The sequence below is a fragment of the Macaca mulatta genome, chromosome 14, assembly GCF_049350105.2.
Source record: "Macaca mulatta isolate MMU2019108-1 chromosome 14, T2T-MMU8v2.0, whole genome shotgun sequence".
Taxonomy (NCBI): Eukaryota; Metazoa; Chordata; class Mammalia; order Primates; family Cercopithecidae; genus Macaca; species Macaca mulatta.
In genome coordinates, this window is record NC_133419.1 from 46,844,470 (window position 1) to 46,862,315 (window position 17,846).

At 41.6% G+C, this 17,846-nt stretch overlaps 1 protein-coding gene across 14 annotated transcripts in view; it reads left to right on the forward strand.

Moving 5' to 3' along the window:
* The window catches only part of UEVLD (UEV and lactate/malate dehyrogenase domains), a 70,459-nt gene that overhangs the window by 42,301 nt on the left and 10,312 nt on the right, over positions 1-17,846 (forward strand). For all 14 annotated transcript variants that reach the window (XM_028833564.2, XM_028833566.2, XM_028833565.2 and 11 more), the window contains 2 exons: positions 10,593-10,763; positions 12,903-13,076. In XM_028833564.2, coding sequence (XP_028689397.1) covers positions 10,593-10,763; positions 12,903-13,076 — 345 coding nt within the window. The remainder of the gene's footprint in view (positions 1-10,592; positions 10,764-12,902; positions 13,077-17,846) is intronic.

Genomic DNA, 17,846 nt, shown 5'->3' on the forward strand with positions numbered 1-17,846 from the left:
TCCCTCCTCGGCCTCCCAAAATGCTGGGATTACAGGCATGAGCCACTGTGCCCATCCTTAGATGAAGTAATTTTAAATGTAATGTTAACTGACTTCTCATGAATATATTCTGTGATATGGAGAAGTACATTAATAATTTGGGGAATTAAAGTTCATTTGGAAATTTTAGTAATGCCCCATCGTAACACACATAGATGATTGCAGCTGACTGATCATCTGATGTCTTTTTAAATAACTACTATAACATTTTGGGGAGGGATATACATATATACATATGAGCATGAAAATTTACATACAGATACATACATATATACATATACAGTTATGCTTGTGTATATACAGACAATCTAGAGAAATACTAAGAAACTGTTAAGACGTTGGGCGCGGTGGCCCATGCCTGTAATCCCAGCACTTTGAGAGGCTGAGGCGAGTGGATCACCTGAGGTCAGGAGTTCAGGACCAGCCTGGCCAACATGGTGGAACCCCATCTCTACTAAAACTACAGAAAATTAGCCAGGCGTGTTGGTGGGTACTTGTAATCCCAGCTACTCAAGAGGCTGAGGCAGGAAGATCACTTGAACCCGGTAAGCGGAGGTTGCAGTGAGCTGAGATTGTGCCACTGCACTCCAGCCTGGGCAACAAGAGTGAAACTCCGTCTCAAAAAAAAAAAAAAAAAGAAACTATAGAGAGTAGTTGCTTCAGGAGTCAGACTGAGGGAATTGATTTTGCACTTGTTTTTTACATATAACAGTATATATGTTTAAATCTTTTTATCTTTTTATTGTGCTCAAATACATATAACATAAAATTTACCATTGGTGACTTTAGGTACTTATTCACAATGTTGTGCAACTATCACCGCTAATTTCCAGTATTTTCACCACCCCAAAAAGAAGCTCTGTACACATTGAGCAATTACTCTCCATTTTCCTTTCTCCGAGGTTCTGGCAACTTCTAATCTGTCTGTTCTGTGGATTTTCCTCTACTAGCTATTTTATATAAATGGAATCAGATGGTATGTGACTTTTGTGTCACTTCGCATAATGTTTTCAAGGTACATACATATTGTGGCATGTGTCGGTGCATCATTCATTTTTGTGGCTAATGTTTCTTGGTATGGATATACCACATTTTATTTAACCATTTATCGGTTAATGGATATCAGGTTGCACTTTTTTACTATTGTAACTGGTGCTACTGTGAACATTCATGTACCAGTTTTTTTAATGCCTCTTTTTGGTTCTTTTGGATATATATCCAAAATAAAATTGCTGGATTATATGGTAATTTGATCTTTAAGTTATTAAGGAATTAATTCTACATTTTTGAAGATCTTTATTAACAGTACATATAATATAGCTCTAAGTAACTCTATTTCTTTGAAAAGGTTCATACATAATATTCCATCATATGAATGACTGTATTTTCTTTTTTTTTTTTTTTTTTGAGGCAGAGTCTTGCTCTGATGCACAGCCTGGAGTGCAGTGGCACAATCTCAGCCCACTGCAACCTCCGCTTCCTGGGTTCAGGCTATTCTCCTGCCTCAGCTTCCCAAGTAACTATGATTACAGGAGCACTCCACCATGCCGGGCTAATTTTTTTTTTTTTTTTTTTTTTTTTTGAGACGAAGCCTCGCTCTGTCACCCAGGCTGGAGTGCAATGGCGCTTTCTCAGCTCACTGCAACCTCTGTCTTCTGGGTTCAGGCGATTCTCCTGCCTCAGCCTCCCGAGTAGCTGGGACTACAGGCATGTGCCACCATGCCTGGCTGAATTTTTGTATTTTTAGTAGAGGCGGGGTTTCACCATGTTAGCCAGGATGGTCTCGATCTGCTGACCTCGTGATCCGCCCGCCTTGGCCTCCCAAAGTGCTGGGATTACAGGTGTGAGCCACTGTGCCCAGCCTAATTTTTTTTTTTTTTGAGACCGAGTCTCACTCGTTCAGGCTGGAGTGCAGTGGTGCAATCTTGGCTCTCTGCAACCTCCACCTCCTGGGTTCAAGTGATTCTCTTGCCCCAGCCTACGAATAGCTGGGATTACAGGCATGCACCACCACACCCAACTAATTTTTGTATTTTTAGTAGAGATGGGGTTTCACCATATTGGCCAGGCTGGTCTTGAATACCTGACCTCAAATTATCTGCCCGCCTTGGCCTCCCAAAGTGCTGGGATTACAGGCGTGAGCCACTGCCTGGCCATAGCAACCATTTTTTAAGAGAATACATGTATTCATACTCTGTTACTTCTCTTACTCCAGTTTATAGATGAAGCAAGTTAAGACTCAGATTTTGAGTTAGGTCACACAGTAAGAGACTGAGTTGGAGTTTCAAACATACATCTGTTACCAGTTTCTTATGATTCATTCTAGAAATAGCCTGTGCATATACAAGTGTAAATGTTTGTGTGTGCAGGTAGGTGTGTGTGTGTATAGAGAAAAATAATTGTAAAGAAAAACTAAGTCATTGTTGATATAATGGAGCAAAATAAAATTAGTTCAATAGACAGTGGTTCTTAAGACACGGTTTTTGGGTTGATCACTTTTTTATTTTTTATTTTTTTTTGAGACAATCACTCTGTCAACCAGGCTGGAGTGCAGTGGCATGATCTCGGTTCACTGCAACCTCTGCCTCCCAGGTTCAAGCGATCCTTGTGCCCCAGCCTCCTGAGTACCTGGGATTACAGGTGTGTGCCACCACACCCAGCTAATTTTTTTTTTTTTTTTCTTGAGACGGAGTTTCACTCTTGTCACCCAGGCTGGAGTGCAATGGCGCAATCTCAACTCACTGCAACCTCCACCTCCTGGGTTCAAGTGATTCTCCTGCTTCAGCTTCCCAAGTAGCTTGGATTACAGGTGTGCACCACCACACCCAGCTAATTTTTGTATTTCAGTAGAGATGGGATTTCGCCATGTTGTCTCGAACTCCTGACCTCAGGTGATCCACCTGCCTCAGGCCTCCCAAAGTGCTGGGATTACAGGTATGAGCCACCGTGCCGTTGGCTTGATCACTTGTATCAGAATCACCTGAGGTGCTTGTTAAAATTATAGATCTCTAGCTTCTTCCCCAAGCCTACAGATCTTGAATTTCTAGAGGTCAAACCTGGGAATCTACATGTTAGACAGGTTTCTCAAGTAATTTTTATATTCATTAAAAGCAATATTTTTCAAATTGTGAGTAGTGATACAATAGTAGATTGTGAAATTAGGATAGTGGATGGATTATGAGCAGCATTTTATAAAAAATGAACTGATAGAAAAAATGTCAGCATGTATGGTAAAGGTGTTTTTTGCAGTGTTTTTGTGGCGTTTACATATATCCCTACACATATCTTGTGTATCGGGTTATGATATAAAACATCTCTCGTAACACAGTTCATGAGCTGGGCACTGTGATGTGTGCCTCTACTCTCAGCTACTCCAGAGGCTGGGGCTGGAGAATCATTTAAGCCCATTAGTTCAAAACCAGCCTAGGCAGCATAGTGAGATCCTGCCTCTTAAGAAGAAGTTTGAAGTTCACTGTGTTGAATTTGAGAATCATTGATTTCATCATCAGCTTTCCTCCCTTCCGCTTAATCCAGGTAAATAAGTCTCTCATTAGCCTCAACTTGCCTGTCTTACTGCTCTTCTTAGTTCCTTATAGCCTGAGTCACCTTCTCCCTAGGAAACCTTCAAGAGTAACCCTTTTGCCAGATCACTCATTATTCTTTATGCTCCTAGTGTTGATGTCTGCAATTTGTATTGTATCATTTTTTTTCTCTTACTGTGAAATTTTATCAATAGACCTACCATTTATTTTGTAGACAACCCTTTCTAAAGATAGGCATAACATATCAAGTTCATGGCCTTAGTTTACTACATATAGTAAATCTTTGATAGTCTCAGCATTCTTTTTTTTTTTTTTTTTTTTTTTTTTTTGAGACAGAGTCTTGCTCTGTCACCCAGGCGGAGTGCACTGGCGCAATCTTGGCTCACTGCTGACCTCAGGTGATGCGCCCGCCTCAGCCTCCCAAAGTGTTGGGATTACAGCCGTGAGCCACTGCGCCCGGCCTCAGCATTCTTTATAGAACTCCAAAACCCAGCTCACTGCAGCAGTAATGATTAAACCATGCGCCTGAACTGAGCAGTGATTTCCTACATTGTTTAAATATGAGTATCCCTGTTTAACACTTTAAAAATCTACACATTTCACCATTTCAGTCTATTCATTGACTGAAACATAATGCCCAAAGTTACTATGAATTCATTCATTGGGATTTTCCCCTCCAAAAGAACATAGGATTTTTTTTTTTTTTTTTTTTTTGAGATGGAGGCTCACTCTGTTGTCCAAGCTGGAATGTAGTGGCAAGATGATAGCTCGCTGCAACCTCCACCTCCCGGGTTCAAGGGATTTTCCTGCTTCAGCCTCCTGAGTAGCTGGGACTATACGTATGCCCCACCATGCCTGACCAACCTTTTTTTTCTTTTTCTGAGACAGAGTCTCACTCTGTCACCAGACTGGAGTGCAATGGCGTGATCTCAGCTCACTGCAACCTCCGCCTCCCAGGTTCAAGCGATTCTGCTGCCTCAGCCTCCCGAGTAGCTGGGATTACAGGCATGCACCACCATGCCTGGCTAATTTTGCATTTTTAGTAGAGACGGGGTTTCACCATGTGGGTCAGGCTAGTCTTGAACTCCCGACCTCAGGTGATCCGCCCACCTCAGCCTCCCAAAGTGCTGTGATTACAGGCGTGAGCCACCACACCCAGCCTAATTTTTTTATTTTTATTTTTATTTTTTGAGACAGTCTTGCTCTGTTGCTCAGGCTGGAGTGCAGTGGTGCAATCTCAGTTCACTGCCACCTCCGCCTCCTGGGTTCAAGTGATTCTCCTGCCTCGGCCTCCTGAGTAGCTGGGATTACAGGTGCACACCACCACACCTGGCTAATTTTTGTATTTTTAGTAGAGATGGGGTTTCACCATGTTGTCCAGGCTGGTTTCAAACTCCTGGCCTCAAGTGATCCACCTACCTTGGCCTCCCAAAATGCTGGGATTATAGGCGTGAGCCACCACACCCAGCCTTCAGGAAGATTTTTAATAGCTCTCATCTTAGCACAGTTTTCTAGACTAATGGTCATTATCATTAGTATGAGAGAACACAAATTTCTAAAATTTTGGGTCATATTAAAAAATAATTTGAAAAGAGTATGTTCAATAATTTTTAGTACTGTGAGAATGGTTTAATGATATACCAGATAAATGAAAATATGTGTAGTGTCTTCAGTATATTCAGACTGATAGAGTAGCTAGAATATTTCAATAGCTCTCCACAGTATTTACACATCATTATTTGATACAGAGTTACCTGGTCTTTCAGTATTTTAAATAATCAGCACTGTTTTAAAATGAGTTCATATTTCATTCATCATAACGTTAGCCTCATCTGAGAACAGTAGTATATTAAAGCATGAAATATTATTTACTGGGTGTTTTGACATACTTGATTTGATCATCCCTTAGTATAACTGTGACCAGCCTTTGGTTTAGGTTGTAGACCTTGGCTTAGCAGGAAGGATATAGTTTTTTCTGGGCTACCTATAGAAATGGGAAAGAGGTGAGAGGCTTGTGTCCTTATAACACAGATGCTGACCGAGTTCTTGGCATGGGAAGAAACTTTACCATTATGCTAAGTCTAAGTGAGACAGCTCATATTTGAACCAGGCAGTCTCATTTTGAAGCTCTCCTTACTAACCCTTGTACTACGTTGTGTGATATATAGAGTAGGGACAATATCATGTTCACTTTTGTTTTCTTAGGGCCTAACATATTACCTGGGACATAACAGGACCTTAGTAGGGGTTTGTTGAATTCATTATTGTCAAATGAATTTTTATCCTGATGCTTTTTTTTTTTTTTTTTTTTTTTTTTGTGACGGAGTCTCACTTGGTCACCCAGGCTGGGGTGCAGTGGCGCCATCTCAGCTTACTACAACCTCCGCCTCCCAGGTTCAAGCGATTCTCTAGCTTCAGCCTCCTGAGTAACTGAGATTACAGGCGTGTGCCACCATACCCTGCTAATTTTTTTGTATTTTTAGTAGAGACGGGGTTTCACCATGTTGGCCAGGAACTCCTGACCTCATGATCCACCCACCTCGGCCTCCCAAAGTGCTGGGATTACAGGCATGAGCCACCGCGCCTGTCCTATCCTGATCCTTAACCTTGTAATTTATAGCTTTGTATAATCATGCTTAAAGTTCTTTCTAATTCTCTTTATAATCTTCTTCCCTTATTAAATCATCAACTTGTAAGGGAAGACTTGAAGAGTCAGACAAAGATTTTGAGTGCTAGGTACAAGGAACTTAGTTGTCTGTGGAGCAATGCTAACCAAACCTGGCTGTGCATCAGAATCATCTGGGGGTTTGCATTCCTGGAAGCTATTTCCCCTTATATATTTAAGTAAAATCTTCAGAACATGGGCTAATCTGCATTTTTATTAAGCTTCCCAGGTTATGCTTAGGCACCTAGCCTAGCATTTAAGAACTGCTGCAAGGGATTGATAGAAATGGAAGACTCTACTTGGTCAGAAGCAGCTTAAAGTTCAGATAAAAAAAACACATGCAATATGTAAACAGTCATTCATGACAAGAGAGTGAGGAGACACTATGTGATTAATGCCAAGAGAGTGGTCCAGACAGGGAGGACTCGAAGTTGGGTAGAGACAGAGATTGCTCTCAGCTGATTAGGATTGAGATAGTTGCTGGTTCTTTTGGGATTGGGGAGATTTGGACTGGCAGAAAGTTGGGGGAAATGTTCTAATTGCTATGCGACTAGATCTTGGAGGTGGAAAGATGAGTAAGAAACAAATAACCCCTGCTCCCCTAGAGCTCATAATATGTTTGATCTAGACAGTTAAGCAGATGTTTGTCAAACATGTGGTAAGTGCAGTGAGAATTTGAGCAAAAGCCAGTATCAGGAAAATTAGGTAAATTTTCTAGGGAATGAATATAGACCAATTCAGCCTGCATCACAGGTTTATGTAGGAGAATTTAAAGAAATACTGAGCTGGGTGCTGTGGCATACACCTATATAGTACCTCCTACTTGGCAGGCTGAGGCTGAAGGATTATTTGAGCCCAGGGTCCAGCCTGGGCAACATAGCAAGACCCCATGTCTAAAAGAAAACTTTGAAAGAAATACTGGCTTTTAAACTCAAAGGAGGCCGGGCACAGTGGCTCACGCCTGTAATTCCAGGACTTTGGGAGGCCGAGGCAGTTGGATCACCTGAGGTCAGGAGTTCGAGACCAGCCTGGCCAACATGGTGAGACCCTGTCTCTACTAAAAATCCAAAAATTAGCTGGGCATGGTGATGGACACCTGTAATCCCAGCTACTCGGGAGGCTGAGGCAGGAGAATCACTTGAACCTGGGCAGAGGTTGCAGTGAGCCAAGATGGCACCATTGTACTCCAGCCTGGGTGACAAGAGTGAAACTCCATCTCAAAAAAAAAAAAAATTAAGGCCAGGCGTGGTGGCTCACACCTGTAATCCCAGCACTTTGGGAGGCCAAGGCGGGTGGATCATGAGGTCAGGAGATCGAGACCATCCTGGCTAACACGATGAAACCCCGTCTCTACTAAAAATAAAAACATAAATTTAGCCCTGTGTGGTGGTGGGCACTTGTAGTCCCAGCTACTCAGGAGACTGAGGCAGAATGGCCTGAACCCAGGAGGCGGAGCTTGCAGTGAGCCAAGATCGGGCCACTGCACTCCAGTCTGGGAGACAGAGCGAGACTCCCTCTCAAAAAAACAAAAACAAAACAAAGTAAATAAATAAAAAATAAAGGAATTGATTTAAAGGCCTGAGAGCTTGATGGGAAAATCTTTTGGAGTAGGAAACCTTTCTTGTACTTTTGAAATCATATTAGGGGCCGGGTACAGTGGCTCATGCCTGCAATTCCAGCACTTTGGGAGGCCAAGGCAGGCAGATCACCTGAGGTGAGGAGTTCGAGACCAGCCTGGTCAACATGGTGGAACTCTGTCTTTACTAAAAATACAAAAATTAGCCGGGCGCAGTGGCGGGAACCTGTGATCCCAGCTACTAGGGAGGCTGAGGCAGGAGAATCGCTTGAAACCGGGAGGCAGAGGTTACAGTGAGCCGGGATTGTACACCACTACATGCCAGCCTGGGCAACAGAGTGAGACCCTGTCTCAAAAAAATAAAACAAAAAACAAAACAAAACAAAAAAAGAAAAGCAGTCACATGAGGCAGCCACTACTATGTTTACTCCTAAGTCAACCTTGAAGATGAGGAAGCTAAAGGAGCAAAGAAAAGAAATCACGATAGCCTGTGGCCAGATTGTAGAGTTATAAATTGAACTGTCCACTGATATTTCATAATATGGACAGACCACCTAACCTCTCCACATAACAATTTCCTCATCCTTATGAGGGTGTAGTAGTAAGTTTCTAAATGTAGCATAGTGTTTAGTAGCACTTTGAAGTCAGACTGCATGGGCTTAACCTCTGGCTCTACACTTCAGCTCTATGACTTTGAGCAGGTTATTTAACTTCTCTGTGCCTCAGATTTCTCATCTGTAAAATACTCCATTGTGTATTGTTGATTAGATTAAGCAAATAAATATATGGAGAACTGTTAGAACAGTGTTTGACACATATGGAATTGTTAAGTGTATCCCTTCCAGCTCTAATGTCTTCTAATTTTTGAGGTTTTGACTCATCACCAGGTATCCACTGTGAACCCTACAACATTGGAATTACTTAAGAGGACTCATGAAGAACCATAATTAAAATATAGGACTTAGTGTTTAGATCTGCCATCACTACAACTGTATCAGAATAGGAAGTAAAATTAGATAATGCATCTCCAGTGGACACATTGCACAAATGTTTCCTTCTGAAACTTGTTCAGAAAGATGGCCTTAGCCGGGTGTGGTGGCTCATGCCTGTAATCCCAGCACTTTGGGAGGCTGAGGTGGGTGGATCACCTGAGGTCAGGAGTTCGAGACCAGACTCACCAACATGGAGAAACCCCACCTCTACTAAAAATACAAAATCAGCTGGGCATGGTGACACATACCTGTAATCCCAGCTACTTGGGAGGCTGAGGCAGGAGAATCTCTTGAACCTGGGAGGCAGAGGTTGTGGTGAGCCGAGATCGTGCCATTGGACTCCAGCCTGGGGCAACAAGAGCAAAACTCCATTTCATAAAAAAGAAGAAAGATTGCCTTAGGGGCTTAATTAAGAATATAAACAATGGAGTCTGCTGTCTCCCTGAGAGGCTAATATTCATTTGTAAATGTTGACTGGACTGATGCCATTCTAATTACTTTATTATGGTTCTCTTATTTCTGATGTTGGTAAGATCTGGCCACAGTTTGGGCATGTACTTACTGTAAAACACACTGTGCAATGGTGAGTAATATAGTTGTAACAGCATAACATGTGATGGAGGGTCAAAGGTGCTCTGGAGTCAGAGTGAACTCCATAGACTAGCTTTTCCTAAGTCATAACAGTTGATTACCTGTAGTTCCCATTGAAAGTGGTAGTTACCCAAGTACCTTCAGTATAAGAAAAGTCAATATTTACAAATGAGGCAGGTGCGGTAAAGTCTCAGCTTCTCAGGAGGCGGAAGCAGGAGGATTACTTGAGCCCAGGAGTTTGAGTCCAGCCTGGGCAATATAGTGAGACCTTGTCTCTTTATTAAAAAAAAAAAAAAAGAAAAAAAAAAAGAAAAGCCAAGATATTTAATTTAGAGATTTTTAAACCACTCTTTAGAGTAGAATCCTTGATAAGTAAAACAGATTTTTAAAAAGCAGCACTACTCTGCTTGGATAGGCCAAAGTAAGTGGCCTAGAGCTGTGCTTACCAGACTTCTTCCTACTTATTTCCACTCCTCCCTAATGGCCTCCGAGTTTCTTTCAAGGAGCTTTAGGGCGCCTAAACTCACAGTTTAGGAAACGATGGTGTAATTGATTTTAGGTTCATTTTGCCTATAGCATAATATATATTTTCCCTTAAAATTGTAACTTATATAAAAAACTCAGTTCCTGTTTGTAGGTTTTAGATCCCATAATTTATTTTGTTTATTACTATTGCTATCTTCCCCCATTGGGATACACTCTTACTCTTTTTTATTGAGACAGAGTCTCACTCTGTCGTAAGACTCTGGAGTGCAATGGCGAGATCTCAGCTCACTGAACCTCCGCCTCCCGGGCTCAACCGAATCTCTGCCTCAGCCTCCTGAGTAGCTGAGACAATACAGTCACACACCACCATGCCTGGCTAATTTTTGTATTTTTAGTAAAGATGGGGTTTCGTCATGTTAGCCAGGCTGGTCTCAAACTCCTGGCCTCAAGTGATCCACCAGTCTCAGCCTGCCAAAGTGCTGGGATTACAGGCCTGAGCCACCACACCCAGCCAACACTTACTCTTAACCCTCTATTTGGAGGCAAACCTCTGCATTTTGTATGCTTTTGTGGATATGGGGTTGATTTATGGGGAGGCATGCCTAAAAATTCTCTGTTGAAAAGAACAACCTTTTAATTGTGAACTAGAACTTGATTAAATCTTGTATCTTCAGCTCAGACTGTTTCTTTTCATTCACTAGATTTGTCTGCCTCTGCTCATTCCAAGGTGGTGATCTTCACAGTCAACTCCTTGGGTAGTTCTCAGTCCTACCTTGATGTGGTACAGAGCAATGTGGATATGTTCAGAGCCCTTGTCCCAGCTCTGGGACATTATAGTCAACACAGTGTCCTGCTCATTGCATCTCAACCAGGTAAAATGCTTTATTTTAAATTAAGTTGATGGTCAAGTGCATCAGTAGAATTGCCATTATTGATAAAAACCATAAAACTTTAGGGCCAGGCACAGTGACTCATACCTGTAATCCCAACACTTTGGGAGTCTGAGGCGGGCGGATCACCTGAGGTCAGGAGTTCGAGACCAGCCTGGCCAACATGGTGAAACCCCGTCTCTACCAAAAATACAAAAGTTAGCCAGGCATGGTGGCGGGCGCCTGTAATCCCAGCTACTTGGGAGGCTGAGGCGGGAGAATTGCTTGAACCCAGGAGGTGGTGGTTGCAGTGAGGCCGAGATGGCGTCACTGCACCCCAGCTGGCCAACAGAGCGAGACTCTGCCTCAAAAAACAAAAACCAAAAAACAAACAAAACCTTTAAATTATAAAGAGACGGCTAGAATATTCAGCAAAATTGCCTATATAATAAACAGTGTAGTATTCTGGCAACCAGTTACTTGTTATGACTAACATGATCTAGAAGGTTCCAGCATACAATTTTTTAATGAAATATGATATTATGTTCTAGGTTTTAAGCCATACCTTCCTCAGTGAGAAGATGTTTAAACTCCCAAGAGAAAAATGCAATGACTTATATGCATATTTTGTTAATTCTGAAGTGTCAAAAATGTTAGCATGCCAGAGTACGTTTTTAACATTTTGTATTTTGCAGGTTGTTTTGGAATTGTCATACTCAAAAATAGAAATGTTTTCAAAGAGTTAGTTTGTACTGGACTCAAATTGGTGAACAGATTTTTTTTAAATGTTCCCAATGTAGGGGTATTGTACGCATTTCACTTTTTTTTTTGTAGTAATTTGTTGAGTGACATTGATCTCTTTAATTCTTGACATCCTTTTGGAATGTAAGAAAAAAGTAGTTGTGTTTTCATTTATAATGCTACACTGAATCCAGGTGGCATATGAATCAGTATTTTAATTTAAAGATAGAAATTCAGTTAGGCTGGGCGCAGTGGCTCACACCTGTAATCCCAGCAATTTGGGAGGCCGAGGCAGGTGGATCACGAGGTCAGGAGATTGAGACCATCCTGGCTAACATGGTGAGACCCCATCTCTACTAAAAATACAAAAAATTAGCCGGGCGTGGTGGCAGGCACCTGTAGTCCCATCTACTTGGGAGGCTGAGACAGGAGAATGGCATGAACCTGGGAGGCGGAGCTTGCAGTGAGCCAAGATCGTGCCACTGCACTCCAGCCTGGGCAACAGAGCAAGACTCCGTCTCAAAAAAAAAGATAAATTCAGTTTAAGATAGATGTAAAAGAAAACTCAAATCAATAAGAAGAAATTATTTTTTGGTTTTTTGTACCAGTTTTTATCCTCACTTAACTGTTCTAGGAATTATCTATTTTCTACCCCTGACAATTATATATTTAACAATAAAATTTGGCCAGACACAGTGGCTCACGTCTGTAATCCCAGCACTTTGGGAGGCTGAGGCAGGTGGATCACCCGAGGTCAGGAGTTCGAGACCAGCCTGGTCATCATGGTGAAAACCCGTCTCTACTAAAAATACAAAAAGTAGCCGGGTGTGGTGGTGCACGCCTGTAATCCCAGCTACTAGGGAGACTGAGGTAGGAGAATCCCTCGAACCTGGGAGGCAGAGGTTGCAGTGAGCCCAGATCGTGCCACTGCACTCCAGCCTGGGGGACAGAGCAATGCTCCGTCTCAAAAAAAGCGCACACACACACCCACCCACCGCCCCCCCCCGCCCCCCACACACACACAGTAAAATGTTATCTTGTTGAAACCTTGTTAGTGTTTCTAATGTATATTAAAAATATGTTATGGGCCAGGCACGGTGGCTCACGCCTATAATCCCAGCACTTTGGGAGGCCAAGGCAAGTGGATCACGAGGTCAAGAGATCGAGACCATCCTGGCCAACATGGTGAAACCCTGTCTCTACTAAAAATACAAAAATTAACTAGGCGTGGTGGCACGTGCCTATAGTCCCAGCTATATATATATATATATGTACATATATATAATGCTGCAGTACATTGAGGACCTAATATAGTTACTAAAATAATAAATATTTTGTGAGCTAGGCTAGAAGTATATATTTTTTAACCTTTACATTTTTTACTTTGTATGGAATATTTAGTGGAAATCATGACCTATGTGACATGGAAACTGAGTGCATTTCCTGCAAATCGAGTGATTGGAATTGGATGTAATCTGGATTCACAGAGATTACAGTATATTATTACAAATGTTTTGAAGGCACAGACTTCAGGCAAAGAAGTATGGGTTATTGGCGAGCAAGGAGAAGACAAAGGTAAGAAGGACATTTTTAGGCTGGGTGTGGTGGCTCACGCCTGTAATTCCAACACTTTGGGAGGTCAAGGCAGGATTGCTTGAAGCCAGGACTTCAAGACCAGCTTGGGCAACATAACAAGACCCCATCTCTACAAAATGATATAAAAAATTAGCCAGACACGGTAGTGCATACCTGTAGTCCCAGCGGCTCGGGAGACTGAGTGGGAGGATCCCTTAAGCCCAGGAGGTCAAGGCTGCAGTGAGCCATGATTGCACCACTGCATTCAAGCCTGGGTGACAGGGTGAGACCCCATTGCTAAAAAAAGAAGTACGTTATTATTAGTTATAACCAAAATTGCCAGTGGTTGTGGCATTCACATATATCTGAGGACCCCAGAATTGTGGGCTTAATTGGCTTTGTTCCACATTTGAGTGTGCCTTCTGTATACCAGGCCCTATATTGTGAATAAATTCCTCATATGTGTCATTCTGATTGTAATTGCTTTTCAGTAAATTTAAAGTTAGACAAGACCACTTAGTAGGATATTTTATTTTTTAATTGAATTTCAGAGTCCAGGATTAATTTAAAACTTTAATTTTCCAGAAAGAAACATTTAAATAAACTTTAAAGCACCTATAGAACTCTCCCTTTACTCTCCCCACCCTTCAACCTTGCTTACCTTTCCCAAGTTCAGACCTTCTCCCTAGATACATGCCTCCTGTCTGCTGCTGTTTGAACATAATTTTCACTCATTGTTTATCCCTATGGCCTTTTTCTCCAACCACTTGCTCTTTCCCACAAAAGGCATTCAGTTTCCTGTATTGGAAAGCTCCTTTTCCTATTTCAAAGGAATGCTTTCCTTATTTGACTTAAGAATCTCTTCCCTTACTCCTTTATTGTTTCTCTCTTGCTATAAAGCCAGGTTAGTCAGTGATTAAAGTGCTTTTTACCCTGATTTTGTTCATTTAAGTATATGAGTACAATAAAGATACAGTATACTATTTGAGTAAGTACCAAAGTGAGTACTATACACTTACAGTGCTTGGATACTTATGAGTGAGCATTTAACATGGGCTGAAATTACTAGAGAAAATTCTATAAAGGCCATTTGGAGTTTGAACTGGAGTTTGGATGAATGAATAGGATTTTAATAGATAGTGAAGAGTAGAAAAAACATTCTAGGAATGGGAAATCAGAATTAGGCAAAAGCAGAAAGTTAAGTATGGCATATTCATGGGATAAAAAATGTGGACTACTTGTTGCAGAAAGTTTCAACCAGATAAATCTAATTGAAATTACATTTTGAAGATCTGTGAATACTCGATCGAAGAGTTGGAAAGTGATTTGGGGGAAGTTAGTCATTACTTCATCATTTGAAGTACTTTACTATTAATTTCACTCAGCATGTAAGTGCTGCAAGGTAGAGCATGATACAGAAAATAACCTCTCTGGGCTGGGTGTGGTGGCTCACGCCTGTAATCCCAGCACTTTGGGAGGCTGAGGTGGATGGATCACAAGCTCAGGAGATCAGGAGCATCCAGGCCAACATGGAGAAACCCCATCTCTACTAAAAATACAAAAATTAGCCAGGCATGGCAGTGCGTGCCTGTAGTCCCAGCTACTCGGGAGGCTGAGGCAGGAGAATCGCTGGAACCTGGGAGGCGGAGGTTGCAGTGAGCCAAGATTATGCCACTGCACTCCAGCCTGGGTGACAGAGCGAGACTTCATCTCAAAAAAAAAGAAAAGAAACAAAAAGAACCTCTCTGCCTGTGAGGAGGTGATAATTTACTTTGAGAGTTCGTTTTTTACTTTAATGCACATTAAAAAGTTAAATAGATGTCAGACCATATTTCCACAAAGCAAATCACCTTCTGAAAACTATTTCCTTGGAATTTAAAGTGTCATCTATACTTTGATGCCATTAAAATAAAATATTAACATTGATGATATCTAGGTTAGCGGTAACTTAAAAATTTGTAGTTTTCTGTGTAGTAAAAATATGTAGTATTTATGTAATTTTTAAGAAAAGCATTTTAATCGGTGGCTCAAGCCTGTAATCCCAGCACTTTGGGAGGCCGAGACGGGCGGATCACGAGGTCAGCAGATTGAGACCATCCTGGCTAACATGTTGAAACCCCGTCTCCACTAAAAAATACAAAAAACTAGCCGGGCAAGGTGGCGGGCGCCTGTAGTCCCAGCTACTCGGGAGGCTGAGGCAGGAGAATGGCGTAAACCCGGGAGGTGGAGCTTGCAGTGAGCTGAGATCTGGCCACTGCACTCCAGCCTGGGCGACAGAGCGAGACTCCGTCTCAAAAAAAAAAAAGAAAAGAAAAGCATTTTAATAAAATAAAACAGTATCTTAAATCTGTAAAAATCTGCACTGGCTACTAGAAAGCTCAGTGCTAGAATGAGTCAGCCTATAAAATAAACCCTTAAAAAACCTGACAGTGTGACTGAGCGAAAATGCTTCTGAGGCTCCAAATGCTCCCTGACACTACACGCTAATCAACAGGACCCTGGAAAATGGTAGCAAGCAAGAACTTGGAGCAAATGTATTCAAGTAATGAATGTCTAGGGGTTCGATCAAACTCAAAACCCAACATAGACCAAACCCTCTGGTCCATGTTGATCTCTTGCTTGCCTGGTTATTGCACATCTCACATCTTCCCCTCTAGTCTACCCTATAAATGATGTGAAATTAATAGTATTAGTCAAAACTTACAGAGTGTTTATTGTGTGCTCTCACATATTAATTCAATCTTCCTAGAACATGTTGTTATTTTCAGAAGCTTTCAGAGGCTTCCTCTGACCAAACCATTAAATTGCATTGCTTGGCACTCAGGGACCCCGAAAATATAACCCTAATCTTTCCTCCCAATTATAGTTTGGGAGATAGCCATGTTACGAGAGAGCTGGAAGGGACATTTTGTTTTAGGGAGCCAGTGAATGTAGGCATTGTAAAAGTGACCTGCCTGGAAGCCTACAGCTTTTAGGGTCAAAGGACTAGCACCCGGGTCTTTTGTCTCCCAGGCCTACCCCACAGCTTTGCCACAGGGACATTTACCCACTTTTTTTACCTCATAATTCCTTCGCCTTCTCGGCCATCTTATTGATATCTTTCAAGGTCTAAGTCAAGCACCCCTTATACAATAAAGGTTTTTTCCTGATCACATCACTTCACAGTGATTTCTTCACTCCTTTGAGCTAAAGCTATTTCAGTCTATAAGGTAATAAACTACCTATTGTCTCATCATGTTTCTTTTGTTGTCCTGCTGCTTGTTCTTATCTGATTTGTGTGTGACCTTCTCCTTATTTAGAGTGCAAATTATTAAGTTCTTTTAGTTGAAAAAGTAGTACATTCACACTGTAAAAATAAGTACAAAAAGATATGCAGTGAAAAGTCTCCCTTAGATGCCAGACACTCAATCCTTCTCCCTAGGGACAATCACAGTTATCAGTCTCTTTTATAATCTTCCAGAAATATTCTATGTATAGACAAGCACATATGTGAAATAGACATCATACATCATTCTTCACCTTGCCCTTTTACTTACCAATATGATTGTGGAATGATTGCACAGTAACATAGAGCTCATTCATTCTTTTTAACTACTGGATATACCATAATTTATTTAACCAGCCTCTCTACTGTACAAGTTTTGAGGAATAGTTGATATACAATAAATATTGGATGAGTGAGAATGTATGAAATATGGTTGTATTAATTTCTCAAGTCTCATAAAGAGAAAATACAGGCTGATGTGACGTGATAAATATATCACCTACCCTAACCTAGTATATTTGGGTAAAGGAAGAAAACAATCTAGTAGAAGTTATTGTGAGCTCTTCAAAGAGGAACAATTTAAAACCTACCAAAAAGCAGTTTGTGTTTGATTAAATGACCTTTCATCCCAAATATAGGAATTTATTTTCAGAAACATTTATTGACCACCTGCTTTGCTCAATAAACACTGTGTTGACTGCTGTTAGAACTATATAGATGTGTAAGAACCTGACCTTGTCTTTAGGAAACTTTGAGTCTAATACTGGAAATGGCTGGAAGGCTGTATTGACATACTCTGAGAGAGGTCCAAGAGAAGTAGAATAAAACCACAGGGAAGAGATGTAGTAATTCTGTCTTGAGGTCTCAAATTGGAACTAGAAATAGAGAGATGTAGGTGCATGCAAAGTGAGATTGCATAAATGTAGTATTATGTAATATTTGACACACATAATGCTAGTGTTAAAACATAACTGAGCACTGATGAATCCATACTCAATTAAGAACATTACCAATACTGAAGTTAAGGCCGGGCGTGGTGGCTCAAGCCTGTAATCCCAGCACTTTGGGAGGCCGAGGTGGGTGGATCACGAGGTCAGGAGATCGAGACCATCCTGGCTAACACGGTGAAACACCGTCTCTACTAAAAAATACAAAAATCTAGCCGGGCGAGGTGGCAGGCGCCTGTAGTCCCAGCTACTCGGGAGGCTGAGGCAGGAGTATGGCGTGATCCCGGGACGTGGAGTTTGCAGTGAGCTGAGAGCCGGCCATTGCACTCCAGCCTGGGCGACAGAGCGAGACTCCGTCTCAAAAAAAAAAAAAAAAAATACTGAAGTTAACTATTTACTCCTCCCCAGTCCATCTCCCTGTCTGCCTTCTAGAGGTACCATGTGATCACTTTTTATTCTGTCTTCTACTCTTCTTGAAGAGCTAGTTATATCCATGGATAGGTATATTTACTTTGGCCCTGGTGTCAGAAATGGATTAGAAGCTCCCTCTGCTGGTTT